Source organism: Halichoeres trimaculatus, unplaced genomic scaffold (genome assembly GCF_033239565.1).
Source record: "Halichoeres trimaculatus isolate MK-OKI-2021-1 unplaced genomic scaffold, fHalTri1.1 fHalTri1_scaffold_17, whole genome shotgun sequence".
In the NCBI taxonomy this organism is placed as follows: domain Eukaryota; kingdom Metazoa; phylum Chordata; class Actinopteri; order Labriformes; family Labridae; genus Halichoeres; species Halichoeres trimaculatus.
This window is the reverse complement of record NW_027437195.1, coordinates 29,238,113-29,262,697: the sequence shown is the minus strand read 5'-3', so window position 1 is coordinate 29,262,697 and position 24,585 is coordinate 29,238,113. Positions and strand designations below refer to the sequence as shown.

The following is a 24,585-nucleotide window of genomic DNA, read 5'->3' as shown; positions in this document are numbered from 1 at the left end:
ACATATGAATGAAGATATTATTATGGTAGCACACAAAATATAGCACTCTTTAAGGTCTTTTTTTTAGCATTAGCATGCTAACAACTGTCACAGATCTGTAGCATCAATCAATTTATGGTTGGACTAAGTAGCTAATTTGAGTTGTTGTTTAGCTAGTATCACAAAAATGCGATAGATTATTCCAGAAATTGTTTTTAATAGCATTAGCATGCTATCTGAAAATTAATTATAAACAAGACTGAACAGTAAATTTGAGCAAATTAGCATTTTGTTTTGATAGAAGCAAATGAGTTTAGCTGTTAGCATGCAACCAAAGTCCAACAGAAGCTTCTGTATCTTGTCTTTAGGTATATAAATACAATTTTATTGGATTTAACAGTAAGCTAAACAATTCTCAATAATCACCTTTAATCCAGCTTTTAGCTGATTTTATTTTTAATTATTTTATGTTGCATTGATGCTTATTTTAACTCTTTTATTTTGTTTTATTTCTACATTTAAATTCAGATTTTTTGATTGGAATTTATTCTTTGTTTAATGCTTTTCCTTTTATTATCCTTTTTTAGCTGATTTTACTATGCATCTGATGTTACACTTTCTCATTTAACTTTTTTATTTATTCAACTTTTATTTTATATCGTTATATTATTGATTTATTTATTTATTTATTTATGTAGTTACACATTTACTTAACGCATCCTCTAGTATTTTTGAGTATTTTTCATTTTATTTATTTATATATTTATTTATTTTAATTAATTAATTACTATTTTTTTTATTTTTTTTATATTTTTGTTTTTACTTTATTCAATTATGCGATTTTGTGCTTTAAATTCCACTTCTTATTTTATTTTATTTTATTTTATTTTGTTTAATTTTTTTTGTAAGGTACTTTGTATTACAAAGTCCTGTATGAAAAGTGCTATACAAATACAGTTTGATTGATTGATTGATCTTATCACTTAGAAGCAGATATTATTATGCTAGCATTTGGTAGCATAGTTAGCATCGAGTTAAACCTCACAGTAGAAGTAATTTAAGTATTTATAGGAAGGAGAGCAGAGGTTTGGGGGGACAATTATAGAACCTAAAGGCACAGAAGCTAGTTAGCAAAGAGGGCTAAAACAGAGCTAAAGACAGATGGGGGAGGCTAAAGGCTAATGATTCACTGGGTTGATACTAACTTATGTCACAGTTCTGGCCCACCCATCCACGAAAGCAGGCACAATGATATCCACCAATCAAGTTTTTGCAAGAGTAAGCATTGAGGCAAGGCTTCCCCGCGCACTCATTAACGTCTGCAAAATGGAGAGCAGACACAGACAGCATGAGTGAAGAGAAGCTACCGAGAAGCCCCATCACCAAGCGCAGCTCCAGGTCCGACGACACCAAAAACTTTGGATGCAGTCAAACTTTTGCACAGCTTGATTTATGATCATTAACAACACTGGAAGGGGGGATTTTTTCCTTTCTCTGTCACAAAATTTTATTGAGACGTACATTTCTAAAAAGCTCATCCAAGGTCAGGAAAAAGAACAAAAATATTGTGGTTTAAAAAAAAATTAATGGGCTTTAAAACTGATTTATTTCCTTATAAATTAGAGGAATTTATATCGTGGAGTCTTTAATATCCGCCACGTCGTGAAGCCGTTCTCTGCTGATGTGACTGGATTTAATTACACGGGTTTTATGGGGAAACCAATCAGGGTCGTTTCTGAACATGAAAAACTGCCAGAACTTTTAAGTCCATATCAGACAGGGTTTCACTTCTTGCACGGTTTCCATCACCCCCACCCCTCCCGCATGGTTCCCGTCTCTCTGTTGCATTCCCCGCAGTCCGACCTGCGGCATTCCAAGTGGTCAGTTTCAGAGGCAGCTCTCGCCGGCCCTGCCGTGCAGCGTCTCTCACTACAAACCGGCACAGTGCATTAGGACTGCTCCCAGGAGGTAGGTGGCACCTGTTGGGCTGCTGAAACCAAACACCGCCAGCTCCTTCCCAAAAACCCAACCTTCCCCGACAACCACCACCCCACCCCCGTCGTGTCGCGCTCTCCCAGGTACCACCTCGCCATGAGAGCAGGGGGAGCGCTGAGAATCTGTAACACAAACCGGAGCATTTTGGTCGCTCCCTGTGCGTGTTTACGGGTTATGAAGTGTTTCCTGGCTGAAGCTGAAGGTGGCGAGGGCTCTGCTATGCCCAGGGTAGCGCTTCAATGTAGCGTACATACTCCCCGGTTACGCCCAGTCTGGAGCCAAAGATAACCCCCCAGCAGGGTATATTTGGTCCCAAGGCTAGCAGTTGCCAGGCGGGAGGTTATTTTTAGCTTTACTCAAGTCACCTGGCTCGAGTTGCAGATGATACCGAACGAGTGTCTCCTCTGGGCGTGCATTTACAAACACACACACACACACTGAGCAGAAATTAGTGTCCCATCTGCAGAAATACTACTGGTTAAACGACACGGCAGGATAAACAAACAGACAGGTATGCTGTCACTCTGCAGGCAAATGAGATTCCTGGGATATTCCAGCGATATCCTGCAGGGGCAACACACTCAAACACACTCCAGAAACCAAACTAGCAAACAAAAAATGATCCAACGTGCAGCAGGATTTCAAAAACAGAGAGTAACCCCTGATAAGAGAGTCTGAGTCTCACCGATCTGGCAGGTTTTCCCCGTCCACTGTTGAGGACAGAGGCACTCAAAGCCGTTCTCCATGTCGATGCAGGTCCCGCCCTGAGCGCAGGGGCTGGATGCACATTCGTCTGTGTCTGACATAAAAACAAGACTCGTAAAAAACGCAGGGGAACGTGCATTTTCACATGCATGTAGCTGCACAATCATAGCCCTCACCTTGAGCACAGGTCGGCCCAGACCAGCCTGCAGGGCAGTGACACTCAAAGCCTGATGGGACTTCATGACAAGTCCCTCCGTTGGCACACGGGTTGGACACACAGGCGTGCTCAGCTGCAGAGAGAAACAAAAAAGAGGAACAGTCAAACGCTTGATCAACATGAAATCAGGTTTTTAACCTTTGAATCCAGAGACTCACCGATCTCACAGTTCTTCCCAGAGTATCCATCGGGACAGACGCAGTTGTACTCGTCCGGCTCGGGGTTCATGCACGTCCCTCCGTTCTTACAGGGCCGGTTGGTCCCGCAGTAGTTGAGATCTGCACCACAAACAGGACTCGATCAGTATCACGTTAGAGCGTTTCCGTACAGCAACACACCACCCACTGGTTTCTCCCACAGGGTCCGTGTCATTGTCCAACAAAAGCTCTGATTGCAGGCTGCCAGGAGCACAATGTAATAACATATTTACAGAGCTCTGACTTCTGCTGCTGACATCTTGAACAATCACTGTTTCCTCCTGAGGTTTAAGTGATGCAAGCTGTGGGAGCAAAGATACGACACAACGCTGCTGCTGCTGCAAACACAGCAGATCTGTGGAAGTCACCACCAAACCCCTGCACAACAAAACATCGAAGTCTATTTTCTTTAATGTAGTTTTCCTGTTAAAAACATCATGGTAGGCGCCTGACCTTTGTCACACAGCAGACCTCCCCAGTTCTTCTCACAGGTGCACTGCCAGGGCTCGCTGCAGGTCCCATGAACACATCCAGGGTACGGCAGACACTCGTCACAGAGAGGACCCTGCCAGCCGTAGTTACACCTGAAACACAGAGAAACTTTCATACATTTCATGCTCATCTTTGGTCCAATATGTCTCCACATCCTTCTTTTCTCCAAGGGTTTCACTACTACAGTTATTTTGGAGTGATGTCTAATTCTAAGGATGATTTTTGAGCTTATATTTCACTCTCAGGTAATAAAATCCAGATGTCCAGGAACTTTCAGGGGCGGGGCCTACAAGGTGAATGTTTCTGATTGGTGTAGCAGCAACAGTGTTATTATTTCTTTCCTCTGTTCAGGTTCAGTTCATCTCAGTTCGGCACGCATTTTGTGGCGTTTTCTTTGACTTAAACTGGGATGGGTCCATAAATTTCAGACCTGTACCTTCCCACTTTTTGGTACTTTTGCAGTGGCTCTTTGTAACTTAAAAATAAAACAAATTATTTTTTTTTCTTTATGAGTTTGTTAATAATTTAATTCAATGACACTAAGGCTTTTAAAAAATTTTTTTTTTTCAGATTTTTGCCTTTTTTTATTTTCTGATTTTTTTTTATTTTTTTTTACTTTTTTCCCAAAAAAAGAAAAAAACATCCTTTTTTTAAAAAAATTGCAAATTATTTAAATTCCATCTTTTAAAAAATTAAGCAATTTTTTTTACTTAAAATTTTCATTTTTTTTAACCAAATTTATAAAATATTGACAAATTCTAGAAATTTAAATTTTTGGATTTTTTTGCAAACTTTTTGTAAATTTTTTTTCATTTTCTATTTTTTGAAAAAAAAAAAGGAAATATTTTGAAGTTTAATTTTTTTCAAAAAAAGTTGCCAATTTTCAAATGTTATTAATTTTACAAATTTATAAAATATATATTCTTTTAAAAAAATATTTATTAATTTAATTAAAATAAAAAAATAAGACTTTCCATGGAAAATATAATATAAACACAAAAAACATAATTATTCACAAGTTTTTTACTACGGTGAAGATAAAGTAGCTTTTGTGGCTCCTGCATAACTTTGAACTAAGTGAGCTGAGGCCTGCTGTAGTCTGTTGATTGATTGAAAGAATCATCACTTCCTGTGCAACAGCGGTAATAAAGAACAACACCTAACCCTGCCATTTTTAGATTTCCAGATGACGTGAAGAGAACTTGAAACTGAACAAAATGAAACCATGTTGGATATTTTCTTCTTCATTGGATTTATCAGTGAGGTACCCTGCATCGCGTTGCTATGGCATCACTCTATACTGACAAATGATAGTCCACAGGAGCAAAGCAGCTCCTGAACTAGACTAACTGAAAGGTTTTGGATCTTCTAGTTGGAAACGTGTATGTTAATGCCGCTCTGATCAGGATAAAACACACACAGTAACACAGAGTTCAGTGGGTGCATCAGAGGCTCACGGTAAAACAAATGCCTCTTATTTCACGAGCACGAGTGAATGTGCTCTTTATTTACAGCTCCAGCCTGAGGGACTATCAGGCACGCAGATGCTCTTACTTAATAACATAAGGGAGGCTTCAGCACGGGGAACAGCGAAAGTTACGCAGTGATAACAAACAAGTCGTTTAATACTTTTACGATGTGTGGAAACGGGAGAGCGCTTCATGTCAGGCGAGGTGCCAGATCAACGTCCCCCGGTGACAGAAAGGTGGCGAAAAATGAAATATGTGAGAGAGGAAGAGCTTTTCGAGAAGAGAAAATGTGAGAATATGTCAATAACAAGCACCAGATCCCAAGACATCCCCTTTAAACTGTTTGCTTTGTGAATTAATGAAGAAATTTAAAAGCATGTGGCGGTAAATCCTCAGGAAATCAAATGATCCCTGCTCTTAAAATCACTTTGAAGAGTGAAGGAGTTTAGCATCTCTCAGATTGGAGTCAGAGGAGTTGTTCTCAGTCGCTGCTTTTTGCAGTTTAATGTCTCCTCATTGCGTCATGTGTTGCGTGTCGTCTCCCAGCCCTCTTTCTGTGCCGGCAGCTCGTTCAAGGTCGCTCTTGGAATGAGCGCCGGGTTTGTGGAACGAGGGTTAGCCGTCTCGAAGGGGAGGCCAGAGAAGGGTTAGCTAATCTGTTGGTTTATGGCAGCACTCTGTTATTCCAAGGCCAGCGGTAACCTTGCCCCACCTGTCCTGTCATTTCTCCGTCGGGGGGCTATTTTAGGGAGCAGCACGCCCCCCCTCTGCTCCTCACTCCCTGTCTCCCTCCTCTGAGGCTCACAAACACTTCAAAATGGACGCCGACCAAACTGCGAGCGGTGATTTACTTGCGTAGTGAGCTGTGAGGTGCTGGAGTACAGTATGCTGGGGAGCCGGGGACAGTGACAGACTGATGGTTTCACGCTGAATTGAACCTCAGGGCGTCTCAGGATCATGTGTCGCTGTGGGGCTGCGAGGCGTCCAGCAACAAGTGTCGGCGTTAAGTGTCTGATCAGACTTTCATCATGGTTTCCTCTCCCTTTAATCAGCTATTGATTCAAAATTAGATTCTTTTATGGATCTCTCATATGAAAAAATTCACAATTGGTTCCTCAACAGAAAAACTATTAAACTAAAGAAATGTTTAAAGAGGGGGTAGTCGTCTTTCCCACATTTTAAAGCTGGGTATAAAGTAACAATTCTGGATGTTCAGACTGAGCGTGTGCAGATTTTGATGATGTCATCACATAAGGATCTCCATACTAGTTTATGAGATGTCAGAGGTGTGCACCTCAATTACTCAATCAGGCTTCCAAAGGGCTGGCCAATCAGAGGGAAGGAGGTTTTTTTGAGCGGGGGAGCCTTAAAGAGACAGCAGCTCAAAAATACAAGTAGAAAAAAATAAATTGAATTGAGCAGTAAATCATGTAAAAATACTACAGGGGCACCTGAGGGACAAACTAGAGCCTGAAAAAGCACAATACCCCTCTTTAATGACTCTATTTTTATCATTTATTTTTTTATTTTATTTTATTCTGATTGCTTCTTCTGAGCTTTTTATTCATTTTAACTCTTTTTATGTCTTTTAAATTGTTCCTTGTCTTTGAAAATTCATTTTATTTATGTTTTATGTCTAATCTTTTATCTCATATTTTATTTATTATCCTGTACAGCACTTTGTTTCAACTATGGTTGTTTTTTAAAGTGATTAACAAATAATTGATAATTGGATTGGATTGGATGCCAGTCGCCATATTGGGAATGCAGACCCCACCTTTCTACATGAGTTTGGTTTAGTTTAGTTTATTGGTTTAATGTACAGAGACAAAGCATGTAAATAAACATTTCTGTAAAAACACCAAATTAGCTAAAATGGCTAATTTTCGACCATAGTCTCTGGGGCAGGTGACATAAGCAAATTAAAACTGTACTATAAGCATATTATAAAATACACTGCAAAAATACATTACAAACATTACAAACTATCATGACTAAAAAAAGAGTAAACTTAACTAAAATATTAAATTTTGAAGCAAAACAAACATTTTAACTGGTGGAGTCTGTTGGAGCTTGGCTATCGATACTTGTGAATTACTGTAGGGGGCAGCGGTGCTCTCTTTGGATGCCTAGATATGAGAAGAAGCTGCCAGAGACATGGCGAGACATTGCAAGTTGGCAAAGTTCAGGTAGATCACACTCGAACTAAGGATGTGCCACGGTAGTTTGCGTATCAGCCACCCAATATGTCTGTTTTTGGAGGATTGGATATGTGACTGGGACCGATCCAGTTTTTACATGTTTTCAGCACCGTCACACTTTTCGGCTGCTGTAAATCAAACCACGTTGCAAACATGTCCTCTGTGTGTGACTACTTCTCTTTGGAAAGGAATGATAGTATCAACAACGTCATTTACAACAGAATCACCAAATGGAGTACAGGATTTATAAGAGAAAGGTATCGATATCATATCGGTATCTGCAAAAAATATCATGAAAAAAATGGATCGGATTGAGAGTAAGAAAAATCTGTATCAGGACATCCTTAGATCTGAGAGAAGGACTGTTGCGAGAAAAGACGACAGAGATCATGGAAAATAGGGATGAAACGATACAGTACCGATGCCCGGTACCTGGCAATTAGTGTCGGTACTCAACGGTACCAATTTTCCGTACTTTTTTTGTGTATATGTGGTTAAAAAATATCAATTTTTTCAATTTAACATATTTCTTCAGTATATAGGAAAGCTGTGTTCATGTCCAGCATGGAAAACCGCCTTCTCTTCCACTCCCTCACAGTCACAAGGATGCTTTTAGGCACCTAAACATGGTACCTTTTGATTTTACGTGAATTGGTACCCGGTACTTTTGACAGAATTTGGTAGGTACCTATAAAAGCACCTTATTGGGTACCTATCCCTAATGGAGAGGATCAAAGGATGGAGCTTCAGAGACAGCTCACGGGGAACATCCGGCCTAGCACTGGTTAGTATCAACAGGCTACAGGCTGCTAACAGCTAATCTTGTGTGTGTGAACGATTTGACACCATAGTTACATGTACACTGCAAAAAAATGAAATTTCATCAAGTCCTTTTTGTCTTATTTTAAGTAAATTTGTCTTTTTTTCCTTTGTTTCAAGTTATTAAAAGACAAAAATGAGGTCTGAATTTTTTGCAAAAAAAAAAAAAAAAATAGCAAAAAAGAAATGTACTTCAAACTAGAATAACGCCTTAATAAAAGAAACTTTTCTCTTGATTTTTCCAACTTGTTACAGCAATTCAGACCTCATTTTGTCTTTAAATTACTTGAAATGAGACATTTTCTGGACCTGTCAGGTGAGTGTGGCTCATATTAAGTCTAAAAAGAAAATTTTACTGAAAATAAGACAAAAACACTTCCAAAAGATTTCATTTTTTTACAGTGTGGGAATTCCTCAGCTTTTGGAGCCAGCCCCAAGTGGACACCTGAAGAACTGCAGTTTCTTTGCATTTCTTTGTTGGCTTTAATTGCACAACGAGAGAAAGTCCTCAGGGGATCTGAACTTGTGTTTCAGTCTTTGTTTGTTCATATTCTCACCTGTTTTGAACTCTGAATATCACTTTTATTTCTGCGTTGACGTCTCCAGCTTCAGTTTTGTTCATTGCATCTTAAAGTTATTGCTGTCGTTGGATTCTGACATGTGAACTTTTGCACTGAGAACAAAGAGCAGCATGTCAGAGGGTTTTCGAGTGCAAACTGAGATTTTGACCTCATGTTTGCTCTGCGTGTTATTTCAGGAGATCTTCAAAGTCATAAAATTACACCCTGGGGTTCTTAAATATCTGCGGCTAATTCTGTTGCAAAACAATCAGGCAGTTGTCCCAGCTGCTTTTAGAGCTGGTAAAGGTTAAAACTCTTTGTTAGGGATCCTGAGTGAGGATTTTAAACACTTCTGATTTCCATAAATCTGCTGCGGGATCTTGAAAAACTTGTCGGGAGCTTTGAGTTTCTGCTAAAGGTGGAGTTTATGAGTTGGATCGCGGTGATGAAAGCTCTGGTCGTGTTAAAATGTGCAGAAACACGCACGATTTGTAAGCTGGAACGGATTTAACTGCAGGCTGCAATAACTTTAATCTGATTTTATTTGATGAGTGAAGCCCGTTTCTGTGAGTGTGTGTGTGTGTGTGTGTTTGTGTGACAGTGCTGTGTATTGTTTACTACAGTGTGTGGCGTCCGGCGCTGCGGTCGCCGGCGCTGCCCTGCACACTGTCAGCCGTGCAGCCGTGGTGACAGCGTGGACAGTCTGTCTGGCTGCAGTGTGGGAGAAAGCGGGGGAAATGGTTTCAAGCAGCCACAGGCCAAGGGTGGCATTACCCACAAGCCCCGTCACCAGGGCCCGCCGCTGTCCCATCAATGGACGGGGCCAGACGGGGCTGAAAATACCCCGCCTGCCCACAAGCCCCCGCTCAGACAAACCACACCCAGGGGACGGAGCGGTGGGCAGAGGCAGAGGGGGCTTGGTGTGAGGGGATGTGTATGTGTGTGTGTGTGTGTGTGCGTGTGTGAGCAGAGTTTGACTGCTGAATTATTTACAGGCCAGCCTTGCGCCCAAATCCAGTGGACGGACTTAGTCCACTGTTGCCTAGCTACATGTTTAGTAGTGTCACATGAGGGAGCGTAGGTTGTGAATGCGCTGTGTGTAAGAAACAAGATACCAAACACACATTTTTAGTTTTCCTGTGCCAGCCTTTTTTTCTCTTCCTCTCAGGGATTTCTCCAACCTTCAGCTCTCTCTGCTGCTTTTTTATCACCAGAATCTTCAACCTTTCCTGTAAACTTTACGCTCTAACACCTGCACCGAAATCTGGAGAATATCCTGACATTTTTAGGTCAAAATGAAAGTGTTTTCCAATCCAAACTGGAATTGGTTAAAAGGATATATTGTAAACATTTCATGGAGACAACCAGAGAAGTGGGAATCAATCTCCACTAGGGCTGCAACTAACGATTATTTTAGTAATCGATTACTCTGACGATTATATTTGCGATTAATCGATTAATCGCTTAATCGAGAGAAAAAAACGGATGAGAATATATAATGGAAAAATTTGCAAAACTAGACATGTGTTGTTATTTAAGTTGATGACTATTGTTTGCTTAATGATACACACAACATAGTTAAACTGAGCAGATGCTACATTTATAAAGTATATACCATAAATATCTTGTTATTTCATCAGATTAAGAGCTTAGTGGGTCAAAAAGGCAAATAAATAAAAATGTGTCCTCAGTCTTTCCACCTGCAGGTCAAACAGTTCACCCCCTTTGTCCTACCACTACCTGTAGCAGCTAACGCTAATGCTAACGTTGGTTTAATGAACTCCTCGTGGTTTTCAAACAGGATGACGATTAATCAATTAAACGATTAATCGATTAATCGCATTTAAAAAAGGATGAGAATGTATAATGGTAAAATTTGCAAAACTAAACATGTGTTGTTATTTTAGTTGATGACTATTTTTTGCTTAATGATATACACAACATAGTTAAACTGAGCAGATGCTACATTTATAAAGTATATACCATAAATATCTTGTTATTTCATCAGATTAAGAGCTTAGTGGGTCAAAAAGGCAAATAAATAAAAATGTGTCCTCAGTCTTTTCACCTGCAGGTCAAACAGTTCACCCCCTTTGTCCTACCACTACCTGTAGCAGCTAATGCTAATGCTAACGTTGGTTTAATGAACTCTTCGTGGTTTTCAAACGGGGTGACGATTTAATAAAAAGACTAAATGAGTCCTTAAAGACATACCATGCATTTCACAGCATATAAAAGGAGTATATGTGGGATTTTGTAGCTCCTCCCCTCGCTGCTAAGCTCCCGGCTCGCCATCCATGAGGCCAACATTTTTTGCGTTTTTAGCGCTGGATCATTACAGTCGTATTGCCGCGTCATCCGAGGTCATTTTTGTCAATTAACACGCTGTGTGCTTTTACTCAGCTGATCTGTTTACATGTGACGCACACAGCCCCACATCCCTGCAGCCCTAAATTCAGCCATAAACCCAGCGCTAGAAACACACAGCTCCTCCAGCTACTTAAAGTTACATGCATGAAATTTTACATGTGTAACTATCATAGCAAGACCATAGACTGTAAAAAACATGGACATAGTCTCCTTGATGTCACCCGTCTGTTTCTGAAACGAAAAACGAAGCAGATCAGCCATAGCAGCCATATTGGCAGTGGCAAGGGCTTCGCCTACAGCCATAGGGCGCCTGTTGGTCACGTGACCTGAGCTGTGCCTCTTATCGGAGGAGCTCGCGATCTTAATATCCTCTGAACGGCCGCGTTAGAAAAAAATTCACCCCCCGTACAGTGTGTGCTGATAGTAAAATTAGCGACTCAGACAGGAGATGTTTTTTGAACCAGGCTGTAAATTGGTGTGTCTGTTACTTCCTGTACTTTCTGGAGCCAGCCTCAAGCTAACACTTGAGAAACAGCAGATTTTAGCACTTCAGCAGTGTCCCATATTCTTAGACTGGAGGTTGCCGCTTGAGCAAGAGTTACATCGACATGGAGGAATCCAAACAGGAAGTTCGGAAATTTGAGTTAGATGTCGGATTTTGACGATTCAAAGGGTACGTACTGGAACAATCTCATTCTTCATTTCTCTTAAGATCATCTCCGAATATAAAATGTGTATACTACACACATCAACAATGACATAGCCTAGCTATACAGCCCATCAGAAAAGCCCTCAAATGGGTGACTTGGGTTCAAATCCAACCTGTGGCCTCTTTCTTGCTCTTTTACGCCCCACTCTGACCCTGTTTCCTACTTTTTCCTCTCCAAATAAGACCATAAAAAGGCTAAAAATACTCCAAAAATCAGCAATGATACATAGGTATGGTCTTAGTTTTCATGTTTCTACTGTTAAATCCAGAAATTGTGCTACACAGGTTGGCATTCAGCAATGTGCTGTTTCCATGCAGCTGTGTAGCTCCTCACTAAAACAACCTGTTATCGCCACCTCAACAAAAACCCATAAACTGGTTGAGCTTGGCCTCTGATTGCACTTGTAGCAGTCTGTTTTTAATGCTTGATTGAAGGTGATGGCCGGTTTAAGCTAGCGGCTGTGTGTGAACGCTGCTTCAGTTTGATTCATGAGCGGAGTCCCCTTTAAATCAGCAACAAAAAGACTTTTATTCCCTCCAACTGAATGGATGTTATCCATCATCTTCTCCTGTCTCTGCAGTGTGTCCTGTACATATCTAAGTGTGTGTGTGTGTGTGTGTGTGTGTTCCCCTGATTGCGATGAAGCTCCAAATCACATGTTGAGACACATTCCAGGGTGTTCCTCTCTCTTCCATTCCTCCGGCCATTTCCAGAGAGAAATGTCAGCTTCATTTTTGTCTTTTTTATGAGATCTAAATCAAACCTGCCTCGGTGTGAAACCAGCACCCCTCAGCTCAAACACAGAGATTTTAAGAGTCTGTTTCTGTTTTTTAAAGCTCTCCTGCTCTTCTGTGTTCGGACGCACACGTGAAATCAAACCCGAGGATCTCCCAGCCGCTCCTCGCCGTGCGGCTGGGTTCACCTCCTCACCCCCTTCCCTCTGCGTCGCTGTCGTCTGCAGCTTGTTTGGTGGGATCTCCGCTCAGTCATAACAAGGCCCAGGAAAGGAAGAGGTGATGTGGGCTTCAGGGGGCACCGTGCCTCTCTGCTGCCGGAGGACGACGAGGGAGGAAACATACAGCAACAAAAACAGACCTCTTGATATGTGTGTGTGTGTGTGTGTTTGGAGAAAGAGTGTGTGCGGGTAGGAGCAGGCCAGCTTTAGAACAGGAAGTAGAACAATGGCTTCTGGATCAGAGCGGAGCTGAGGGATGGGGGGCACTTTGCAGGACTAGCATGGAGGGGGATGTGAGGGGTTAGCATGCTTGGTATGTTATCAACAACCCTCCCTCCCATCATGCCTCATCCCTCGCTCCCGTCATGAGGTTTCCATCCAAACACGAGTGTAATTAACGCGCCGTAAGACGACGACCAAAGAGAAGGAAGAGGACTCACTTGCATTCTCCGGGCACGCTGCATGTCCCGTGCTGCAGGCTGCATCCCTGCTTGCAGATGGCTTTAAAGAAAGTTAAAAGAAAGTGAAAAGCTTTGGTTAGAGTCTGTCACCAGCAGCGTTTCACAACAACAACACAAATCATTCCTGAGCTGTTGTCTGGCATGTTGTTTAGCAGATGGTGGAATCATTAACGTCCCATTTCCTGTGTTTTCTTGTTTGTGAGACGGCACAGAGCCCCGGCTGCATTAACAATGGATTGTAAAGTTAGTGTCGGAAAATTAAAGGTGACGAACGTTTCCGAACATTCTCTGCATTCCTGCAAGCTGACACTTCTCATGAACTCCTGTTAACTAGAAACAACTTTTCCTGTGGCAGTGAGAGCGCACAGACGGATGAAACTTCAAATGTTTGGTGCTTTTTCGTTCACACTTACCTGCTTTGCAGTCGGGCCCCGTCCAGCCCTCCATGCACTCTCTGTTCCCGAACTGGTCGCACACGTAGTGCCCGAAGTAGTCGTCCCGTGGTCGGCACACTTTGTTGCACTTGCTGCTGTAGTAGTGCTCATTGCAGCGAACGCGGATGGTGTACTCGAAGCTGGCGATCTGGCTGTTGTGCTCCACCTGCTGCTTCTCCTCCCCGGGGTTGATCATCCCTTTGTGGATGCTGCGCTCGATCAGCAGCTCTTCGTCTGAACAGATGGAAAAGAAACAAAACAGACAAGTTAGAAAAGTGAGAAGCTGTTATCATCTGCATATAAAGAAACGTAGCATGATTAGCAACACGTGCTACACACAGCAAAATTCTTTTCCTGCATATCACTAGTAAAAAATGCTGATGAGCAGATAACCTGTGCTAGAAGTTGTTAAATGTCGGAAATTTTTGCACATTTTTTACCCTTACAACATTTTTCAATTTTTTTTCTTCCAAATTGTTTGAAATTTTTTTCAACTTTCTGAAATGTCAATTATTTTAATATTTACATTTTTTTCAACTTTCTGAATTTTTTTTTTATATTAACATTTTTTTCAACTTTTTGAAATTTCAATTTTTTGGTAATATTTTAATTTTTTTCAACTTTCTCAAAATGTCATTTTTTTTAATATTTACATTTTTTTATCTTTCTGAAATTTCTTTTTTGTAATATATATATATATATATATATATATATATATATATATATATATATATATATATATATATATATATATATATATATATATTTTTTTTTTTTTTTTACTGAAATTTCAATGTTTTGGTAACATTTATTTATTTTTCTTTTTTAAATTTCATTTTTTTTTAGTATTTACATTTTTTAATTTAAGCAAATTTGTTTAATTTAGTTTTTTTATTTTCCCTTTTTCAAATTATTCTTTTTTTTTTTTTTTTACATTTTTTTACATTTTATTTATTTAATTATTATAATTATTATTGTTTTAAATTCATTAATTTTATTTAAAAAAAAAAATATATATATATATATATATATATATATATATATATATATATATATATATATATATATATATATATATATATATATGTATCACATGTACAATTTTCAAATTGAACAAAAATATCTAAACTCTTATAGATAATTATTTACTATATCTGAACAATGTATAGAATTTCACACACTTTATAGTCTTTATTGTGAAGATAAAGTAGATTTCGGGATGAATTTAATCCAATTGAGCTTGTGATGGATGCAACACCGTTAAAGAAAACAAGATAAACAGCTAAATGACCAATCTGCTCATTTTCAGCCACAATAGGAAGATTTAAAAAGAAGGAAACTCTCAGCGGCTTCAGTATTCGGGTCATTTGGATCGAGAAATCAGAAAAAGAGAAATTCCTGGATGATATTCCACTGAACAAGAATTCCAGTTATGGGATTTGACCCCACAACCCTGTGTTTAGTGAGATAAGACGTTATTCAAAGGACGCTGTCGTTAGCATACATCAGAGGAAAGGTGTATCCTCCACTCCAACATCCATCTGCTCCACAAAGAACGTGGAGGAAGAGAGGAGGAAAGAAGGAAACGGAGGAAAAGAGTCAGAAAATTAAGTGAGAAGAAACCGAGTGTGTAGGAGCGAGGTCTGCGAGGGCTTGATAACCCAAACGCTTTTTCAGTTTTCCTGCTCGAAGAAATTATTTTCTGTCCTAAACCCCCCCACCACCACCCTCTGTCCGCCTCACCGCCCTCTTTTCAGGATATCCAGCCTCGACTCCATCGGAGCCAGGCCGGAAATAATAAGAGACGAGGAAGGGCGACATAGGAAAGACCCTTTAGCTTGTTCTCAAGGAACAGAAGAACCATGACCCAGCAGGCTTTGCTGCTGCCGCCGCGGCTCGTGGAGCCCTGCGTGACCCCGACATGACAGCGCTGGAAGGAAGTACTCATCGTCATTGCTCGGAGTGTTGTTGTCTTCAGGGGGTTGAGGTTTGTTCCTCGCCTTTCACGGTTTAAAGGCAGGAGAAAAGAGTTTGTGACATTTAAAATGTGTAAACTTTCTTTTTTTTTGTATATTAGGGTTAAAACTTCACCCAAAGCTGAATATTCTGATATGTGGAGAAGTTTTCCACAGTTTGATGAGGCTGTCCTGATTTACCGAGTCTCTCTGCGAGCTAACACACTGCCACAGATTTCAGTCCCACACCCACCACCTGAAACACCCAGGCTCTCACTCACTCACTGCTGTTCATCTCCAGCAATTAGATATAAAAATATAGACCAATCATGAGCTTTCTCCGTGCTGGAGGAGACGCGCTAAGAGAGGCCGTTGTTACTAGGGAGAGCAGGAGCGAGTGGGCCATATAAAACCGGCTTACATAAACTAGAGGGGCTTCAGATCGCAGCAGCTGATCGTTTCCAGAGCTGCGTGATCGTCCGTGTGAAGAGAGGATTCATTTTATCAACACAGCCTGACAGGTTTCTTCTTCTGTGGTGGGATGCGACGGGCTGTTTGTAACTGGAGTGTTTTGTTTGAGGGCTGTGGCGCTTCAGCTCTGACCTTTGACCTTCTACAGCTCTTTGCTTGTCAGAGCGGTGACCGTTTAACTGAAGTCAGTGTTTGCACCACAGCTTAACATACGCTCATTAATCTGTCCTCCTCCACCTGAGGTCTGAGGCACCTGCTACAAAAGATCCATTCATACATATTCATCAGGTTTTATCACAGAGGGGTACACTACCTGAGAAGCATTTCCTGTTCTGGGTGGATTTGTTTTAACCTGTTTGGCGCTCCAGCCGGGTGGAGCTTAACGCATCAAGGCGCTTATGAAAGTGTCAGGGAAATTGTAAGGTGCAAAAATTACACTTGATTAATTTTCAAAGGCTGTGCTGACGGAGGGAAATAATTTAACTCTCATCTCTTAAGTTTTCCAATAAAGAAAAGATTAGAGTCATTAGTTTGTGGTAATGTGACTTTAAATCATCGTCTGATGGTGCAGGTTTTCTTCCCTGTGCTGTAACAGAGTTTTGACAGTGAGAGCTTTTTCTCTCTGACGTCTCATAAATAAACATTCAGAGAATTAAAAACACAAGACCACCGATATTTAAAATGGAATGGAAATGAATGGAGATCAGAGTTTCTTTTTAACTCTTCTTTTCTTTGTTCAAAATAACTTTTTACCAGATCCAACTCCTCCAGGTAAGGTATTTATCAGCTATTTATTAGCTCCTGTTTCAGTGGTTAGCTGTACATTAGCCTTAAGCCTGTGTTTTAGCATTTAGCTATTGTTTTTTGAGCTTTTAGCCCATGTTTTAGCCTCAAGCCTGTATTTTTGCCTTCAGCTCATGTTTTATCCCCTAGCTTCTTCTTTGGCCTTTAGCTCTTTAGCTTTAAGGTCATACATTTTAGCATTTAGCTTGTGTGTTTTGGCCACAAGCTCAGGTTATAGCCTTAAGCCCATATTCTAGCTTTTAGCTCCTGTTTAGGTGGTTAGCTGTACTGTAGCCTATGGCTTGTGTTTTAGCATTTAGCCATTGTTTTTTAGCCTTTAGCCTGTGTTTCAGCCTTTAGCTTATGTTTTAATCTTTAACCTGTGTGCTTTAGCCTTCAGCTCATGTTTAAGCCTTAAGCTCATGTTTTAGCCTTGAGCTCATCTATTTAACTTTAAACTCATATGTTTTAGCATTTAGCTTGTGTGCTTAAGCCACAAGCTCGTGTTTTAGCCATAAGCCCATATTTTAGCCTTTAGCTCCTGTTTTAGTGGTTAGACTTACTTTAACCTTTGGCTTGTGTTTTTTAGCCTTTAGCTTCTGTTTTTTTTTTAGCCTTGAGCCTCTATTTAAGCCTTAAGCTCATGTTTTAGCATTAAGCACATGTTCTATCCCCTGGCTTGTTCTTTGGCCTGAAGCTTATTTTTCCGCTTGTGTTTCAGCCTTTGGCACATTTTTAAGCCTTTAGCTTGTGTCTTTGCCTCAAGCCTTAATTTTAGCCTTGAGCTCATGTTTTATCTTTAAGCTCAACTTTTGAGCTTTAAGCTCACATGTTTTAGCATTTAGCTTGTGTGTTTTGGTCACAAGCTCAGGTTTTAGCCTGAGGCCCATATTTTTATTTTACTTTTAGCTCCTGTTTTAGAGGGCAGCCTTACTTTAGCCTAAGGCTTGTGTTTTAGCATTTAGCTATTGGTTTTTAGTCTTTAACCTGTGTTTTAGTCTCAAGCTCATGTTTTAACCTTTAGCTTATGTTTTAGCCTTAAGTCTGGGTTTTAGCCTTTAGCTCGTGCTCTATCTCTCTCCTGTTTCTCTTTCTTCTGCTCTTCTGTCCTTTTTCTGTCTGACAGTTCGGCTCCAGTGTCCACCATCACTACAAAATGAATCACAGAAATCATTTACAGCAGAGAAAAACACAGATCTCTCTTCTCTCTGCTAAAATGCTAACTTCATCAGCCGGCATGGAGTGGTCATGTGACCAACTTTCGGGTCACAACCCACCAGTTGAGAATCAGTATTGTACACCAGGAAGCTAAATAGTTCCCTTCAGTCTGTAGAGGTAAGAGCTGTGTATTTATTTCAAAATGCTGCAGCAGTAGTTTAATGTAACAGGATTTATCGTGTGATGCAGGAACGTAAAGTCTCGAGCATCAGCCGACGTTTCCTCTGACTCCTCTTTCTGCGTCTGTCAGGATTCTCCCGTACAGATGTTTCACTGGTACCAGCACAGCGTCTGGCACAAGCCCAGTATCGGTAAATCTTCACCCTCCAGTGGAGCTCTATGCGAGCCAAAAATCCACCAACCCACAGAGTCAACAACATCTCCGTCCTCTTTTCTTCTGCCATTTCTGTTTTGTTTTTAAACAGGCGGGGGCTTCCTGAAGCATAAACAGCCTTCACAAAGCCTTCTTTTTCCTGAGGCCTCTCCAACCTGCTGCCCAGACCTGTTCGCACAAAGCTCTCGCAGCACAGACTGTAACTCAGGGCAGGAAACGCGAATCACGGCGTCTCAAAACATCCAAAGCAGCTACTTTGAGGGGAAAACCAACCACATGCACTTTGAGACGTTTTGTTGAAATCCCATAATTATAATGATTGTTGTTGTGACGCCATCGTTTTGTTTTTATGGCAGACTGTCGTACTCATGAGGGTGTCTTGTGCTACCATCAGGGCATCCTTAATGGATCGGCACACAGAACACAAAGCACCGTCAGTTTTTACCGTAAACCTTTACTTTCCTTAGTCACAGCAAACACCAACACTGACAGGTCTTTAAATAACCCACTCTCACAGTGACAGAAAGAGAGCACACAACATTTTTCTTTACTATCATTACTGACACTTTTATTACTTTCAATGACTTTGGTTAAAAATGTACCCACGGGCTAAAATATCTTCTTCCAGGTGTTTGCTTTGTCATGTCGACACTCCCCATTTTTGACATGTTGACTTTGCTATGATAAAAAAAAAACGATCATATCTGACAAAGATGATTAACTGACCAAAAAAACAACAGAAATCAAATCATTATTTTGCAGTTTTGGTGATCCTTCAAGAAAAAACTTTCTCTGCTTTTATTTTGAAAAGGATTTTCTATGCAGCAGAGTGGTGGTGATAACTTCCTGTGATGCTAATTGACATCTTCTGTCTCACGTTTTAGAGAACAAGCAATAGAAATGTGTTAAAAATATAGATACAGCAATATACCGTGATACTTTGACCTCTGATAAAATATCAATATTACTGTTGATATTCACGTAAAAATAAAAACAACTTCCATACTTCCACTGCAGTAGATGGCGCCCAAGAGCTACTACACTATATGTTGCCTATATATTGGATAATAAATATCATTTCAAAGTGTATTTAAGATATTTAATTTTTTTATTTGATAATGTGGGTTTTTATTGCACTGAGAAAGTCAGTCTGCCACAGACATCAATGTTTTCCTTGGTCCGTTTAATTTTGAGTAGAATATCAATTTCCATTAATATCATTTCTATTTTTTTCTTTGTTAACTGTGTAAAATATCGCAATATATCACAATATTGGGTGACTCATCATGACATAACTGTATCGTGACCGAAGTATCTTGATGAATATTGTGTCGAGAGGTTCTTGCCAAAACCAATCCCTGGTTATCAAGGACTAAAAAAGGATAGCTCAACACAAGTAGGGCATCAACAAGCCGTTAAAAACTTGCTTACTGTTATATTTCATAAAATCTCATGTTCAAACTGCTTCATCTTTTCATTAAATAGATTTGAAAAGTAGATTATTTCCTTAAATTGGGTTGTGTCTTGTCACTTAGGGGTGATGGTGGGTGCTGAGCAGGACCAGTTGAGAACTAAAACTTTGGCAAATTCTTAAATACTTCCTGCCAAAGTTCTGAAATGCATATAGTGACATGTTTAATTAATCTGTCATGGCTGCAGAATGGTTTTATTTTGTTATTGAACCAATTAACTCATTCGAATTTATAGAAAATGGGCTTCTGGAGTTTTTCCAACCAATATTCAACAATTTGCCGATGATAAACCGATTTATCAAGAAAACAACCAGGACCACTGATGTGAGAATCATTCTATTATTGTAAGACATAATTTATGACTTTAATGATTAGCTTGTTGTTTTGCAGCTTGTCAAATGGATTTCCAAGAGTAGGTCACAGTTTTTGGTCCTGGGTCTTCTAGGGCTGCACCGATCCAGCTTTCCTGGTCCCAATACAGATACCTGGGCTTTGGGTATCAACTGATACTAATCCTGATCTGAGACCAGTGTTAAATAATAATCTGCATGCTCTACTGTGTCATAAGACTGGTAATGTTTTGAGTAAAAGACAAAAATGAGCACATATGGAAATACTAAAGTTAGTATTAATTTCAACTATAAGTGTTTTAATGTTTAACAGCAGTTTGGTTTAAAAAATGCTTCAGAATTTACAGAAATGATGATTTGATGATCAAGTTTTATACCTTGTAGATGAGTTCATAGTTTAGTTTTAGTGTCAAGTTTGCACCGTTAATCAAACTGTCCATAAAATATGTAGGTTTATTTTCAATTAATTTGCAAATACTTAAAAAATTTTGATATTCAACAAATGAGTAAAATTTTCAAAATAATATTAAAATTTGAAAAATTTGAAAAATTAAAAAAATGAAATTGAAAACTTTGCAAAGAAAATTTAAAAAATGAAATTAAAAAATTAAAATGTACCTTTTATTTTTAATAAATTTGCAAATATTAAAAAAAGGAAATTTAAAGATGCAAAATTTTGAAAAAAAAATAATTTAACAGATGAGCAAAAAAATCAGAATTATCAAAAAAATTGAAAAATGAAATTAAAAAAATAAAATTTACCTTTTATTTTTAATAAATTTGTAAATATTAAAAAAAAATGAAATTTAAAGGGTTTTCAAAAATTTGAAAAAAAAAAATTAACAAATGAGCAAAAAATTCAGAATTATCTAAAAAATTGAAAAATGTAAAAATAAAAAAAAATGGAATATAAAAATAGCTCAAATAAAAATGAATAAATAAATAAATCAAATAAAAGTAATAACTAGCAAATAATGCAAAACATTTTTGTCTTGCTTCAGAATTTAAAGGAATGACTCTTTTACTGTAAAATTGTTCACCTTGTAGACCAAATCATAGTTAAGCCTGATCCAGCTTTGAGGGGCTGGATTGGCACCAATACCTGATGCCAGGATCGGATTGGTGCATCCATAGTGTCCTTTTTGGTTCAGCAATGTGGCGTTTCCATGCGGCTGTGTAGCTCTTCCTAGAATCATGTTTTCACCATCCTTTAGCTGCCAGTACAGTAGTTTAGCTCAGCTAATAGTAGCGCTGATAGTTTAAGGCAGGGATGTCAAACTCGTGCCATGGAGGGCCAAGAGGCTGCAGGTTTTCCTTCCAACCAAACACTACACCAGCTGATTCCACTGATTACCTCACCTTCAAGCAGAGAGCAGGGACTAATCAGTGAAACCAGCTGGTGAAGTTCTTGGTTGGATAGAAAACCTGCAGCCTCTTGGCCCTCCATGGCACGAGTTTGACACCTGTGGTTTAAGGTGTAGACAAACATGCTTTAGTTTTGATCCAAGGACAATCCCCTCCCCATGGAAACCACATAATAAAAACAGGAAATAGTCATAAATACCATCACATCTGGTGAATAATGTATGAATTAAAGAAGAGTATGAGTAAAAGCCGATGCTGGCACACAATGAAACAACTGTAAACGGGCTCAGGGGCAGAATGAAACTTGATTGAGACATCTATAAATTTTAATCCCTGAGCACACCTGGCCTCCACAGATTATAACTTTCTCTCTCTTTAATTATTTCTCTGTATCACTGACGTTTGTTCCCTCAGCTGGAAGCAGCAGGTCCACGCCTGCTCCCTGCTGTTTGAAAATCTCGATTATTTGCAGAAGAATTTACCTCGTAATGTAATTTCATGCATATTTGAGCGTAACCAGCACGACTCAGGATGACGCAAGCCAGTAAATCCTCACCTTGACAGGACACTTGGCTGCTGACAGACTCGCTGACAGATCATAGGATCAAACTTGTAATCACGCAATGAGAGAAACACTCAGTCCAAGTCTACAAGACGGGACAAGGCCGTCGTGGTGTCAGCACTTCCTGTCAGTGCCTGCCAACCTCGCCCCTCAGAGGATTCACGCTGACACTTCTACAGGTGGTCCAGTCAGCAAAGACTTCAGAGTCCCACCGTCAGAGTTACCGTCCCAGCTGAGGCACGACAGCGCGGATGCCGACCTGTCAAGAGTGTTTCAGGATAATGAAGTGGCGTGCAGTAGCAGGACAGCTGCCACGATGCTAATTAGGAGCCGGACATCAGAGGGGTTAAAAAAGAGCACCGCGGCCGTAATCAGTGGCTTAACGATGCAATGTTCTCACAGGCTTTAAATAGAGGAGCGCTAAAAACATATAAGCCACATGTCAGGAGTCTCATCTGGACCCCACACTTCAGCTCAAAGGTTTTTATTTTAACGGCGGCTCAGGCTCGGAGATGTCAGCGTGAGAGCGACACGTCCGCTCAGGGCAACAATCATAAAACGTGGCACACGACTTCCATTCCTTTCATTTTAGTCAAGGGATTGCAGGTGTTTGGTATCATGACTCTGGGTTTACTGCTTGGCTTTGCCTTCCAGATCATTCCTCTTCAGAAGTGATGGCAGAAGTTTGGAGAAATGGAAGACAAGGGGAATTTTAAAGGTGGAGTGGGGAGGAAAGTTTTGGACGTTTGATTTTGTAAGAAGACGAACATCAGGGAAGCTGTTCTAGCAACTTGAGAATCCAAAGCAGCTCGTTATTTTCCCTTAACTGTAAGTGGAGCCATATTCTACAAAAAAATTCATCAAACTCCACTGAAAATGACTTGAAACTTGTGATTCCAGCCATCACGCGAAGTGAATAGTAGGTACATGCTCTTAGGACTTCTTTGGCAACTATTCCACATTGGTAATCATTAGCCGACCATTTATTTACCAATGATCTCCCTGAGGTTTCTGCACTTTAAAAGGAAGGTTTCATGAAGTGGAGCATGAGAAAATATTTAAACCCCTGTATTTTTTAATCTGTCTCTTATTCGACACGTCTCTTGTGAATTGTACACAGCTGATTGGTGCAGCACAGGCTGTCAGAGGTCTGCCACTGCACTACTGCCCTCCTCACTCACGGTTGCAATTAACAAAGGCATTCTGGGTAGGGATGGGTACGAAATTCGGTACTTTTATAGGTAAATATACGTCAATTCACGTAAAATCAAAAGGTACCATGTTTAGGTACCTAAATGCATCTTTCTGACTGTGAAGGAGTGAGGAGTAGGGGATTTTCCATGCTGAACATGAACACAGCATTACAAGATAATATATTGAAGAATAAATATGTCAAATTGAAAAAAAACAAACATTTTTTTAAATCAAATTGATTTTTTTTTACCACATCAATACAAAAAAGTACCAAAAACTGATACCGATTGCCAGGTACCGTATTGTTTCAAATGTTAAAGGTACCTATCCCTAATTCTGGGTTTAGCAGCTAGCAAAGGGCTAAGGTGTACTGAAGGTACGACTCCTTTCCGTTGCGTCTTGACTAGAAATAAACCGATATGGATTTTTTGGGGCTAATACCAATACCAATTATTTGTAGTAAAGGAGGCTGATAACCAATATTTGAAGCTGATATCAATTTTCAGTCAAAGTGAAAATATTTGTGTCAAAATTTTGAACAATACAAACTCCAACACTTAACTTCATTCCAATACCTTCAATCATGAGTCTATTAATTTTATTTTTTTTATTATATTAATTTTATAAAGTTAACTGAAAACGTAAAAAATAAATAGCTAAAGTTTTCTACAGTAAGTAAATTTTTCTAAAGTTTTACTGTAACTGCAGAAACTGTAAAGACTGCTCTGCTGATTGGCTGTTTCCCAAGCCATGGCTCTTCTTGTAACCAATCAGATGGTGCTGTGGGTGGGACAGTTCTGGGGATTGGGGAGTGACTGCATCAGAGCTGCAACAACGTAGTTTTAAATTTGTTTCATATCGGCCGTCAGATTAAAAAAAGGCTGATGCTGATATGCTTCAAAATGCCAAATATCAGCCCCAACAATCGGCCCGGCTGATAATCAGTCAAACCCTAGTCTTGACTGCATTTGTCAACTCACACCAGTTGCATGTTCAGTCCGACAAGCTGAATGACTGCCGGAAAGCTGGAGTCACAAACCCAGGAGTTCCTGCTCTTCCCACTTCTCTTCGTTCATGTTGGGCTGTAAAACCTCAAACCTGTTGACTCCTGGTCTGGCTCCGCACATTGTGTCCGTTTGTCGTGATTATCAAGCTAAATACGAACTGGTTTTGACACAGTTTAATTTATTTTGAAAGTCACTTGGTGTTTTTAGGTGGTTTCCAATCATGGCCTCCTGTCCCGCTCGATCTGTCACAGCTCTGTGTCTGGCAAAAATAGGATCCGGTATTACCTGCGACATGCAGCGGGACAGATCC

The 24,585-nt window shown here is 39.8% G+C and overlaps 1 protein-coding gene across 2 annotated transcripts in view; it reads right to left on the bottom strand.

Moving 5' to 3' along the window:
- LOC141806456 (protein jagged-2-like) overlaps positions 1 to 24,585 on the bottom strand; it is an 84,635-nt gene that overhangs the window by 26,293 nt on the left and 33,757 nt on the right. Inside the window, exons 4-10 of one of the 2 annotated variants that reach the window (XM_074692005.1) lie at positions 13,544 to 13,798; positions 13,110 to 13,170; positions 3,547 to 3,677; positions 3,055 to 3,174; positions 2,856 to 2,969; positions 2,660 to 2,773; positions 1,185 to 1,298 (exon numbers count right to left, since the gene is read on the bottom strand). In XM_074692005.1, coding sequence (XP_074548106.1) covers positions 1,185 to 1,298; positions 2,660 to 2,773; positions 2,856 to 2,969; positions 3,055 to 3,174; positions 3,547 to 3,677; positions 13,110 to 13,170; positions 13,544 to 13,798 — 909 coding nt within the window. The remainder of the gene's footprint in view (positions 1 to 1,184; positions 1,299 to 2,659; positions 2,774 to 2,855; positions 2,970 to 3,054; positions 3,175 to 3,546; positions 3,678 to 13,109; positions 13,171 to 13,543; positions 13,799 to 24,585) is intronic. The other variant, XM_074692006.1, reaches the window with a different exon arrangement.